The following is a 13,827-nucleotide window of genomic DNA, read 5'->3' on the forward strand; positions in this document are numbered from 1 at the left end:
GATATATGCGAATATTATCTTTAACAAAATCTGTTGCTTCCCTATAATTTAGTTTCTTTAATTGTATTCTATTTACTGTGATAAAAATAATTCTTGAAACATTGTGTTTCTCTTAATAAAAATAGCATATGTAGAATTTTAAAATGTTGTTTTATTTTATATTATTTGTACTTTCTAGTAACAGTTCAGTGTTATATTTACTCATTCTTATGTTAGTGTTTCTGTGACCTACTATTCTATTAACACCATGTGTTTTAAATCCTGCTGTTAGACAGCTGTTAATTGATTCCACTCTTCTGCAAATGATTTCTGTGGTGTCAGTACTGATGCAGATAACAGGAATGCCCATTCTTACCAATTATTCTTGAAACCAATAATACCAAATCTAATAACTAATAATCTAATAACTCTAATAACTAATAATCTAATAACTTTGCTATTTATTATTGTTTCTGTTATCTTTTTTGGCACAAGATTTTTACTGATAGAAAAGGTGCAATATTTCTTGTTTATCTAATAAATGGAAATAATTAACAAAATATTAATTTTGAAAGTGTTCAGAAGTAGAAATAGAGGAAAATCTTAGCGTGTTTAACCTATTTATAAGAAGTAAGCATTCATCAATATATCTGAATGAACACTTAGAGTAAAATATAGCTGTTTTAGTTCTCTATTTGCAGTTCTCTAAAATCATATTATATGATTTAAGGGCTACTGAATACTCCAGAAAAATAAAGGAGGACAAAATAATTTCTACTGTTAGTCCAGTTTTCCTATCTGTGATGTTCTTGATTTAAGGAGAAAAAAAGTGAAACAAACATATTACCTAAATATTTGTAGATTAGCAATTGATACTTGCAATCACTTCTTTTGTTCAGCAGGTTTTTTTCCATGTTATAACTCTTCTACTCATCCAAGTTGAAATTAATGCTGCGGCAGTGCTGAATTTTTGCTGAATTACTTGTATAGAATAGAAAGGTATTATTTCATATGTCTGTGCAATCATGTCAAGTTCAAAGCAAAATGGTTATCAGTGGTGACTTTAATTATATTAACATTTTGTTACTGCAGATTTCCTTTCATTCGGTTGATACAAGCCTGCAGTCAGTGAATTCATATTTTCAGATAAAATCTAATACAGATCAACATCTGCTCTACCAGTGTCATGCTTCAGTAAATTTACTAATCATCATTGTAAACTTAGTTCATATTCTTTGGAGATAATTGCTGGATTGTATTCTTTTAGTTCAAAGTACGGTTTCTATAAAATCAAATTGCCAGGCATGGCTGAAATGAGGAATGAAATATTGTCTCACATGAGTTTTATCTAGTGGATTCCTTAGATATGTGAGTGTTAGATGTACTTCAGAACATTTTTTTTAAAACTGTATTGGTCAAATGCAATAAACACCTTTTCTATTTATCAAAGTAGACTGTTTAAATTAATTAACTTGTGAATTGTGCACAATGTGCTTACATTCTTCATCTTTTTTTGAGGGGGTGAGAAACTAAGGAGAAAACTGACAAAGTTTAAGTTTAATCTAGTATAAACTAGACAGTGTAGAGAAACTGTAAAGAGAGATCTTGGTGAAAATTGGAACTGCTTAGAAATCAAAGAAATCCCTGGTTTTTCAATAAGGGAGTCATAGCTGCTTTGAAGAATGTGCAAAATGAATTGTACTGCACAGTATGACTCAGCAAAAGCAGAAGTTATAAGCAGAGTATGAAAAGTTAAATCATTGCTAGCTAGCCTCTTAAAGCCACTGCCAAAATTTTGTAGATTTTTCAGTAGGGCAAAGGAAGTCTGTGGAAGTGCTTTCCTAAATGAGAGAGTAGAAGCCTCCCTGTGAAAGGCAGGCAGACCTTAAAGTTGCACAGCAGGTTTTCTGGGTTCATTGCACTCGTGGGGCTTTGGGTACAAGGTCCAGAGTTGCTCAGCTCAGCTGCTGGCAGCCTGGGAACTGTTTGCCAAGGTGCTTTATCTGCTCCCTGTCACTGCTGTTTTAAAACAAGTGCCTTGACTATTGAATATAACACATAGAAATACAAAATCTCAAAAAGTAGAAGAACTATTCCTGAATGATCACTCAGGGACCAGCAAATGCAGTTTCCCCAACAGGAGCCAAAGAGTAAAGGAGAGATGAAGCAGTGTTCACTCTATTTGATGAGGTCTCTAACAAGAAGCCCTGTATCTTGCATGGCTTTTGTGACAAAGTTCTGGTGGAAAATGTCAATTTTTGCCTTCTCTGATTTTTTTTTTTTCATGTATTGAAAGGATTACATTTTGAGTTAAGCAAAATTACAGTATGTGCAGGCAAGATATTTTCAGTTTTAATTTTCCATTCAACTTTATTTTTTGATAATTTATAGGAAAGAGAGAAAAAAATTTAAAGAATTGTCTATTAAATTATAATTAGGTCTTACAAGTAGATGGCCAATATTCTCTTTTCAAGTTGCTGATATCAGGCCCACTGAGACCATTATTTAATTGACCCAAATTACAATTTTTTAATTGACCCAAAGCTTCTGATAAACAATACTCTTCAAGTAAATGTAACTTGATTCAGGTAGTCAAACACAACTTTAGAATATTTTTATGAAAGTTTTCTCCAGTTCAAATGTGTCTCCTATTAGTCTGAGAAAAAGTTTATTAGCAGGAGTGTCTGACATCTAGTTTTGACAGTGATATACAATTACTTTACATATTACAGTGTGTTTTAATGTCTCTGACTTCTGAAATGTGATGGACACTTAATTTTTAAAATTTCTTTTTCTACAGTACATTTGGGCCAATTTTCTAAAAACCTAAATCAAAGCAGAAGAGTGTTTTCTCTTTAAGAAAGAATACAAATGAATGTCATAGACTTTCAAGATATTTAGTTCCATTATAGAAATCACAGCCATCAAAACTGAATAGCTGTCTTCTTCTATGTTATATTTTAAGTACTTAATTCTATTGTGATGTCAGGGAGTTGAATAATTTAACTTTATGTGCAGGAGTACAGATTACAGTCAAGCTATTTGCTTTTCCATAATATTAATGATACCTGTAGTGCACTGAAAAGAAGGTTTCCATCAGTGTAGGGTTTTGAATTGTGTATTGAAAGACCAAATGTCATGTATTCATAAATTACAATAAAAATAAATAGACAGTAATAAGTAGGAAAAGAAATTAGGTTTCATATTCTGTATCTGAAAAAAACCTAATTTCTATAATGTGATTGACAGAGATATTTTTTCATGTTTAGAGTTTTTTAACCGTAAGAGAGATTTTATTTTATGGTTGTTTCAAACAAGTAGTAGTCTCAATGGCCTGGAGGGTTTTTCAGAAAAGGTGTGATAACCTTTTCAGAAAAGATGGTAATCCTTCTGACAAGAGATATATAGTGCTTAGTTCAGCTGGCAGCTGGAGGGTTCATAGCACACCCTTAGCTGTGAAAGTTCCACGGAAGACCTAGAAAGGCAGGAGTAGTCATTTTCCATGGTATATCTTGCTGAAAGTACTTGATGAAAGGGTTTTATTAAGGTATCTTTAAGGTAGTTAATGGTTAGAAATGGATTAGACAGATGCTCATGAAGGTGAGTGAGAATTAGCTTGTGATCTAAAAATAGCAGCAGATTTTTAATAGTAGGGACAGGCCGTAAGTTATCATCAATACTAGTTCCCTCTTACTATGATTTCATAACTCCAGTTTAAAACACATAGCATTCATTGTACAACTCTGTACATTTTAAGGTATTTTTAAAGTTAAAAAGTTGTTGAATATTAAAGGGGGGATAATTGTGCTATGATGACCAGTAAAGAGAATGACAGACTTTGATACTAAGGGTCTGGTGACTGTGGGGCAGGATGAGCCCTCTCCTGACAGAAGGTTTCTGACTGATCAGGTGTACAGGCACAGACAATTCATTTCTGATGGACAGGACTACAACTTCAGTAGTGAAGTTAGATGACTTCAAAAGGAATGAAATTAATTAGAAAGAGGTTTGATAATGTCAGTCAACATGGGCCAGAATTAAATTAATTATTTTTTTTCTATAGACTGCTTTCTCTGAAGAAAAGCTCTATATTTTCAGGTAGGTCCTCTGTCTTGCCTGTGTTCTAGTCATTGCCACATGCAGGACAGCTGTGGCAAAGCTTTTTCCTTCATGAAAAGTTGGAGTAAATTGAGGACCCAGCTGCTCTTCACATTACTGTCAGCCATAGATGGATTTCTATATTTATGTCTTAAGGAGGAAGGAAAATGACTGTAGTAAATGTAGCACACAAGCTCAGAAAATGTTTGTGCAAGTGGTATAAAAATATTATGCTAAATCAACACATCCTCCTCTCATTAACATAGTTCATGTTAGAAAAAATAGGTGTATTTTTTAGTAACTCATGTGCCAGTTCATCTGATGATGTGTTTCCTTAATAGAAATACATTTTCCTTAGCAACAAGTCTACAGTAATGTTTTTACTTATACAGAAATCTATCTTTTTTATCCCCCTCAGCCTTCCTCCCATGAAATTATAGCCATAATGTCATCAGAAGAGGACTGCATCTATATAAGGACACTGTGACATGGAGTGATATATTAATTTATTTATATGTATATATGCACACACACATTATGAGTATGTTTATATAATCTTCCATTTGCAGCTAAACATCCTTACTGTTGTGTTGTTTGTATTGCTGTAGATGTTTAATACTGAAGCATGTGTACACTCAGACTGCTCCAAGGCACACATGAGATTTGTCAAATTAGAATCTGTATGGCTTTCTGTGTTACACCGTTCATCATGGAGTTGATCCTATAAATCATATGTACTAGAGTGTTTTAATGCTTTGCAGGATCAAATTGATGGAGAAAGTGTGGCTCTGAATACACATATCTATAGGTTATATAGACTGAGTATAAACAGTGTGAGTATTCACAGTACAGCATGTGTACATTTCATGTGTACACATATTTGTCTCAATCTTGCAATGAGATTCACATGAATGCCTGTATCTGATGAGTGCAGATTTTTCCTGTATGGGAGACACAACTGGGAAGGAAGAAGTTATGCACACTTTTGCTGCACCCATGACAGAAATTTTCAGGGATTGGATAATTTGCTATTGGAGCAATTTATTTTGGGATGTAGTATAATTTTCATCATCTGAAGTGAAAAATATCTATCTTCCTTAAAGCATTTCTGCATCTAATCTCTGTTGTCTTGATGAAGCTTCTGTGTCTTTTCAAACTGCCTGCATTTGGGTAGTTCTGTTGTTCTAATTGGCCATTCTGCTTTTAGCCTTATGAAACTCAGTTCATGTCACATTAGAGCAATTCAAGTTGAGTCTTCAGTAGCAGATAGAACTTACAGAACTTACAGAACTTGTTGAACTATTGCTTATAGAACTTGTCCTGCTTCACATGAAGTTTAATTTTTGCAAGATTGTATTAGTTTTCTCATTTGTAGATGCCATTGCAAAGCTAAAGTACATTACTATTTGCAAGGAAATACTGGGTCCAAATCTTTCAAGCACAGTTTAATAATTCTGTATGGTACCTAAAACAGTAAAAGATGCCAGTTTGCCAGTCGCCCCACATACCACGCACACTCTGCACTGGCACTTGTGGTTTTCCCTTGCTGAGCAGAGACTGTATTTCCCTCCTGGCTGTGAAAAGAATGTTTTCTCTCCTATAAGATAGACAGAGCCCTTTATACTTTCCTGGGCACCAGGAGAACCTCTTTCTCCTCCCCTTCACAGAGTTGAAGTGTTTCTTCTTGGACAACTGTGACAACAACAGGGCTTTGTATTTGCTCACCTTTTTTCAAGTCCTTCTAAACACTACGCAGGACCTCCTGGTTGCTACCTGCAAGGCTGCCCTCCGGAATCAGCAGTCATTTTGTGAGTGTAGAAAAAATTTTAAAAAGGATCTTAATTATAAAGGTAGAACTAAATATAAAAAGAAAGAACAAACAATACAAAAATAGTTTCTTCTTTGTATTTTTATCACTTAAAGTTTGAGCTGATCTACATTATCTCAGAGAAGGTCCACCTCTCAGTCCCTTTATCTGAGATCTTTGCTCCAGTTTCCTGCAGATACCTTCTTATAGGGTGAAAAGCCAAACATGAAGCAGGACATGTCTGGAAAGTAGTATTTTACATGCTTATTACCCTGTAAAGATTGATAAAGGCAAAATTTGAAGATCCAGTTTGTTCTTTTCCTATTCAACTGATCACTTCTAATCACATAGCAAACAATGTTGTGTCAAATAGAAAACATAGCATTTATTATATGTTCCAGACACACCCTTTATGAAAATATTACATATAAATTAATTACATTCCTCAATCTATCATTTGTCAGAGTCAGGAAAGAATATTTGTTAATTCTTTTTCCAACTTCCTCAGTAGTTGTCTATAGCTAGATGGTGTCAATGATATCAAAGAGTCAATGCTTTATTTGCACAGGAACTTCATTCTGGTATTTGTCTTGCCCAAATGCTTGGACTAATACTGCTACCATCCCTGTAGAGATGGGAAGGAGTCTTTTCTCAACTCAGGCAGCACTTTGAAACTCTTTCCCTTCACAACACAAAAAGTGTTTTTTTTCTGAGTTCAGGACTTCTAAGTTCATCTGATTTAAACAAGTGCTGCCATTGAATCTTTGTTTTCTGCCCTTGGCACAAATTATAGTTTTGTGGGAACTGAAATGTGTGTTTTTGAGCAATAGCAGCTGCTAAAAGATTAAACTAACTGAATGATCCTTCTAGCCCTCGTTTTCATGGTGATTATAAAACTCTATGAAATAGAAGTATATGATCAAGTTTTATTGTTGTAAAATGATTACAAAGGATTATAGAATTTTGGTACTTGTAAAGCAGTCATGACTACAAAATAGCCCAAGTATTTGCATTCTATATTTTATAAAGTCATATTAGCATTTGTCTTTCAAAGCTGTTTTTTATTCAAGCTATGCACCATAAGCAGATTTGTAGCATGACATGATTTCTTTAATTTAGTACAGAAAATGTGAGAGCATATTCACAAAGAAACACAACTGATGGATTTTTTTTCCTTCAGCTGGTCATTTTATCTTTTAACTAGCATTAACTGTATATTTGTGCTACATAAAATATTGACAGAACTCTCTTTCTGCTTTCTTGCCATGATTATTTAGGAAAAGAAGCCCTTCAATATCAAGAGAACAGAGCAGAAGATACGACCAGAGGGACGAGAGAGACGAATATTCACAGTATGCTACATCAGACAGTGCGATGCCCAGGTCACCATCAGATTATTCAGATAGGCGGTCACAGCGTGGGCCTCAGTTATACGAAGAACCTGAACTGGGTGATTATAGGGATTCCAACAGAAGGAGCCGCAGGCGTTCCAAGGAGTATCCGGTAGAAGAAGAAGATGCACAAAGCAGAGAAGAATATGAAAGGCAAAGGAGAGAAGAGGAATACCAGGCACGATACCGAAGTGATCCTAATTTGGCTCGTTATCCAGTCAAGCCACAGCCGTATGAGGAACAAATGCGTATCCATGCTGAAGTGTCCCGAGCACGTCATGAACGGAGACACAGTGATGTCTCACTGGCAAATACAGAGTTGGAAGATTCTCGGATGTCCATGCTCAGGATGGAACGGCCATCAAGACAAAGATCAGTGTCTGAGCGCAGGGCTGCCATGGAAAATCAACGTTCATACTCTATGGAAAGAACTCGAGAGGCTCAGGGACCAAGTCCCAATCGTCAGAGGACCACAAATCATAGCCCTCCAACACCTAGGAGGAGTCCAATTCCCCTGGAAAGACCAGACATGAGGCGCTCTGATTCTTTAAGGAAACAGCACCATTTGGATCCCAGTTCTGCTGTCCGGAAAACAAAACGTGAAAAGATGGAGACCATGTTACGGAATGATTCCCTCAGCTCAGATCAGTCGGAATCTGTCAGACCTCCACCACCAAAGCCCCATAAAACGAAAAAAGGAGGTAAAATGCGCCAGGTTTCATTAAGTAGCTCAGAAGAAGAATTGGCATCCACTCCAGAATATACAAGTTGTGATGATGTAGAGATTGAAAGTGAAAGTGTTAGTGAAAAAGGTAAGATTTTTCCTTTTTTGATAGTTTCAATATATACATTTGATTTCGTTTCCATTACTTTGGACATTTATTTCGGCTATTTAAATTGATTGCAACCACACACCTACAGCCCTTCACAGATGACTCAGCTTTGTTGTAATGGGAATTATTTTGGTTTTTTTTCTGATTTTGTGTTTCATTTACATAAATTTAATGATTTACCTGGAAAACAACATCACAGCTCCTATAAATATTTGGATAAGTTAAAGGAAAAAACATGCCTACTGATAAACCTGTCAATGAAATATGCAAAGTATCTAAAGCTGTGCTGTCATATAAGGCCGTGGTTTCATGTCCATTAATACCAGATTTTTGTGCTCCTGGATCACAATGAGTGCATATTTGATCTGGAACAAATGTGGGTGCATGATCGCGTTTTTGTTGAATTAACTGGAGCACATGATGCAGACCTTATGCCAGTTTCATGCTGTCTGCTGCAGGTTAAAGAATGTCTGATCTGCAATAAGACCTGTGTGTATAAAGTTAACCCACTGAAGCTTTGAGTGAGACAAATTTTAAATGACTGATGCGGTTTAAATCAATGGAGGTTTCTTTTTCTTGTGGTGCTATGATGATTTTTTGGTTTTAGCACTTTTTAGAAATAGTTTTGGAGTTACTCCGATGTCAGAAAGAAAACTAAGATTGATTGAAATTACTTCCTGGCCTATAAAAAGATAATTTATAATCTAAATATGGAAGTATTGGAGACCATGAATTTAAACTCAATCAAATGAATATTATTTCCTTACCTTCATGTATGTTGTTTTAAGTTTTTTTGAGTTATTGTTCTTATACCAGTGAACCTTTATTACTTCTTCTGAATGGTCATCTGCTGTTGTGGATTTGGAACAGAAAATTTACTACTATTTATTATTATTAATATTGCTATCAAATTGTTTCTGAAGCAGGTATTTAACTTGAGTAAGTAAAATAATCTGAATTTTCATATATCGATATCCACAACCATGGTCTGATAAGTAAGGAGCAAAATAGTGTTGAATGGAAGGAAAGGTCAAAGTAGACAGTTGCATGTACTTATGTGAAAAAACTGAGCTGAAACCTTGACCCCCTTAGTCTTCCCGATGAGTAGAAAAAACTTACACCAACTTTATGCTGCTCATGATTTTGTTCTTAGAATCGACCTTGAGGAAAATAGAACCAATCAATACATGCGAAGTAGTAACAAAATGTTTATTTAAGGCAATTCAGTTAGGAAATGTAGTATACAAAGTAATATACAAACCATGTATTTTTTGTACACATACACATTTAGGATTATAAAAGCATAGAATCTTTTAGGTTGGAAAAGGTCTGCAAGATTATTGATTACAACTAATTTGGCACTTCCATGGCTTCTAACACATCAGTAACCCTTGTTTGCTGCTGCATAGCTCTCTATCCCCTACCTCCATGGAGACAGCAGAATGAAGGACCCCACTAGCACAATGTCTCTCAGACTCTGGAATGCTGCTGCCTCCTTTATCTGTTACATGTCTGGTTTCCCCTTCAGACCCCGTTTAAAGCTCTCTCCATGAGCCCTGATAATGCCTGAGAAAAATCCTTCTCTCCTTTTGAGACAGGTGACCCCCATTTGTCATCAGCAGGCCTGGTGCCATGTAAACTGTAAACATGATCAAAAACTCTCAAATTTCTGCTGTTGACACCAGGGTCAGAGTCAAGTATTGATCTGCTGGATCGCCCTCTCTTCCCTCCTCATTTCCTGCAACTGGGGGAATACAGGAGAAGCTCACTTATACTCCTGATTCCCTAAGCCATCATTCTAAAGCCCTGATGTCTCTCTTTGATTGCCCTTGGACTTTTTATTGCCAGTTTGCTGCCTAACTGAAAAATCCATAATGGTTGAGGGCCTTTCCAGGATAGGAACCTTTCCCTTCACAGCTGGGTGTCAGGGATGCACCAGCCTTTGCCATGAAGTGGGTCTGGTCTACATATTGGGCCTTCTGCTCCCTTCAGATGGGAGTTTAAAACATGCTGTACAATTCTAGATTCTCTGTCATAATAATCTTACAAAACTTATAGCTTTCACTTAAATAATTGTGCATTTTAAGTGTAAAAGAAAACATTGATAACAACAGTAACTAATAATGACAATGTCATGTCTCTCCTGATTTCTAAGGCAGTGAATGAAGTTAGATATTTGTTATATAAATTAACTTAAAAAGCTTGCAAAGATTTTGCAGGGGAAAAAAAGGTTCCATACTATGCTTTGTTAATCTTGATTTAATTAGTGTATGTGCTTTGCCATGACATATGGAGTGTAGCTCTCTCAATGTGGCCTAGTGGTGGCCTGCAGCTGGAATCAATGTGGAGAATAGCCTTGGTTTTTCATAAAGGAGAAGAGCAATTGCTTGAACTGGGGGAGGATGTGACAGCTTCTGAGTGTGTCTGCCCCCTGCCTGTGCTGGGGGTCCTGGGCTGGGAGGAAGTGACCGTGCATAGCACAGGAAATCACTACAACATTAACCGCTGTACCAGGAACCAGAGCCAACTGCTGCCAGCCTCAGCTGCCCTGGTCACATAATATCCCCAGACCCTCCTACTTCTCCTCTGCTCTTAAACCACTGGATTTTGCAAAGGGGAACTGGGACTCCCTGAGCAAGGAACGTGGACCTGGCAGCATTGATGTGAAGGGCTGAGATGGTGTTGGATGGGATGAGATGTGCTAAGACCATGGTCAGGAGCTGACACTGTGACAGATGAGTTCATTCTTTAGAAGCACTGGAAACAACGTATGAGAACACAGTTACATGGACATAGCTGAGATTACAAATGTGTATACCTGAAACTTTTGTTGTGCCAGAATTAGACCTATTTTCCAGAGTGAATTTTGTGTGGGTCTTCATAGACATTGAAACTCTCTTTAGTGACAACCTAGCACCAGTTTAACAGATGGCCTCTGCCTTTTTCTGTGAATAGAATGAATGATTCTTTCTTATTGTGTTATTCAAATTTTCCTGAAACTCACATTATTTTTTCCACATTATGTAAGAGACCCTTCTTCACTATTGCTGTGAATACCAGGCTTCTGGAACTGAAAAGATGTCTTCGTTTACAACACTTACTGCCACTACTAAGATCAGTGTAGCAGACAGTTCTAAGCTATATCTCCACAACAGGACCTCCTGCCTGTCTTAAGAAATGCAATTTGGAGAGGAAAAAAAGAAGTTGCCTATATGTTTTGGACCAAAATATTAGGTGTACTGCTATTTTCCCTAATAATGAAAGATCACAATTGCTTAAAATGTTAGAGAAAAACAATTCTTGAAATGCCAATGTTTTTATGAAATCGTAAATTTTAAGTGGCAGTAAAATAGATTCTCCATCACTAAACCCAGGGATTATAATGACATTTTTATAAATGTTCTAGACTATTCAAATCACCAATTTTCTCAAAACCATCTCAGTTTACATGATGCAGTCTGAAGGCTCTGTAGTAGAGTGAACACTGAACTATGTCACCTCAGAGATCCAAATAAAGCTGTATTTTGTGGTGCAAGTTAGGCCAACCTTTCTACATCGCTTTTCCAATTTAGGTGCTTTTCCAATCTTATATTGTGAGGGACATTTAGAGTACTTTTTTACCTGCATGTTTAGTTAGATTTTTCTCAGTGCAATTCTAAGGAGTATGCTTTAGGGGAGGTTTGAAAGTGCCCCCATAAATTATTAGCCAGCATGAAGCAGATGTGAAGCAGAGTGATGCTGGCTAATTCTGAGTGTCCACAGGCTTTGCAGGTAAATTTAGAAAATCAAAGAGTACCACTGCCCTTGTATTCCTTATGGCAATACTGTCATACCTGCAGTCTGCCAAAGGACCAATCTGAGGAGACTCAGGAGAGCTTGTGATCCCTGGGGTTGTTGTACACCCACTTGGAACACAGGCACGAGAGAGGTGACCTGCACTGAAGCTGGGGTTCTCTCTGCACCTTTTCCAAATGTTTGAAGGTCTTAAAAGCCCTACAAGTCTTTACAAATCTCTCAAACTCTTGGGATTCAGCAAGAGACAATCTCTAGATGAAGGAAGAGAATTCATTCAAGGAAAACTAGGTGTGTGATAGTTCTAAATATTGCCCTAATTTGTTCTAAATATAAAGTAGGACATAGTAGATTCTCCAATGATGGTAAACAGTTCAGGCATACGTGCATACCATGCTCCCAGCCACTTTTCAGAACACCCTGTGAGAGGAATTTGTTTGCACAAATGGTGGCTGACATCTAATGTGGGTGGAATCTGTGGTGGGAAAGCCAAATGTGTTTGTGTTTTGTCAGTTCTTAAATTCAGTGTTTGCTTTCACTCTTATTTTATTAAAGCATGGTATCTAGTTAGTTTTTATTTTCAGAGAAACTCACATGCATAGAAAGATAGAATCTTTTAGGTTGGAAGAGAGCTTTGGGATAAAGTTCAACTGTTAACTTAAGAATGACAGGTTCACCACTAAACCAGTGTCACATCCATGCCTTTTAAATACCTCCAGGAATGGTGAATGAACTAGTTCCCTGGGCAGCCTGTTCCAGTGTTTGACAACCTTTTTGGTGAAGAGTTTTTTCTTACATCCAGTCTAAATTTCCTCTCATTCTGTTTCTTGTTACTTTGGAGAAGAGTCCCACACCCATGTGGCTACAAGTCCTTTCAAGTAATTGTAGAGAGCAGTGAGGTCCTCCCGAGCCTCCTTTGCTCTAGGCTAAACACCCCTGGCTCCCTTAGCTGCTGTTCACAGGACTTGTGCTCCAGACCCTTCAGCAGCTTTTTTACCCTTCTCTGGACTCACTCCAGCACTTCAATGTCTGTCTTGTCGTGAGGGGCCCAAAACCAAACCCAGTATTTAAAGTGCAGCCTCACCGGTGCTCAGGACGATGCCCTGGTCCTGCGTGCCACGCTATTGCAGAAAGCAGCCAGGATGTCACTGTCCTTCTTAGTCACCCTGGCGTGCTGCCAGCTCATCTTCAGCCAGCTGTTCACCAACACCCCCAAGACAACATGTGGATAGGCTTGAGTAGTCTTAAAATATTCAACGTCCCTGTGCTGTTGACTGAAAGCTGCAGATGTAGGCTGTGTGAGCAACAATGAGTGCTTGCAGAACCAGCTGGAAATATGCTGTTCTTTGTCACTAAGCACACAGAAAACATAAATATATAACCTTTCATGGTCATTTAAAAACATATGAAGAACTGCCTTTTTTCATGATAAAAATGAATATAGCCTCAAGTCTGGAGCAGCTTCCAGGACCTACCTGTTTATTGCAGTATTGAAACCAATCTGGTAGACATTCAGTTTAGGTTTTGACAGAGAATTAGGTCTGTTTGAAAACAATTTGCTTGTCACAAGTCAAAAAAAGTATGGAAGCTCATGGTGTGAGGAGCAGAAAGCACATTTCTTGGGTGCTACTGCAAGAACAGTGCATGTCTTATATGAGCAGAGATGCCAAGGAAGTGGGATTCTGTCATACAGCTCTCACTTTTAAATTCAGAGAGATAAGGGACCTGATTTCAATCCTGCTTGTGCCAGTTTCATACATCTTCAACAACTTTGGCTTCAAAGTTACACTGAGCTAAATTAGATTGGAACGAGGTCATTGTTTCTAAAATTTGTTTCATTCAGGTTAGAGAGTTCCTGAAAGTCTAACTTCTTTGGAACAAATTATACTAGAAGGCAAAATTTCAGGAGTCAGCTCCAGCAGTTGAA

General features: G+C 37.1%; 1 protein-coding gene across 44 annotated transcripts in view; it reads left to right on the forward strand.

Moving 5' to 3' along the window:
* RIMS2 (regulating synaptic membrane exocytosis 2) overlaps positions 1-13,827 on the forward strand; it is a 443,102-nt gene that overhangs the window by 179,966 nt on the left and 249,309 nt on the right. For all 44 annotated transcript variants that reach the window (XM_033512411.1, XM_033512408.1, XM_015618871.2 and 41 more), the window contains one exon: positions 7,162-8,087. In XM_033512411.1, coding sequence (XP_033368302.1) covers positions 7,162-8,087 — 926 coding nt within the window. The remainder of the gene's footprint in view (positions 1-7,161; positions 8,088-13,827) is intronic.

The sequence above is a fragment of the Parus major genome, chromosome 2 (assembly GCF_001522545.3).
Source record: "Parus major isolate Abel chromosome 2, Parus_major1.1, whole genome shotgun sequence".
NCBI classification, from domain to species: domain Eukaryota; kingdom Metazoa; phylum Chordata; class Aves; order Passeriformes; family Paridae; genus Parus; species Parus major.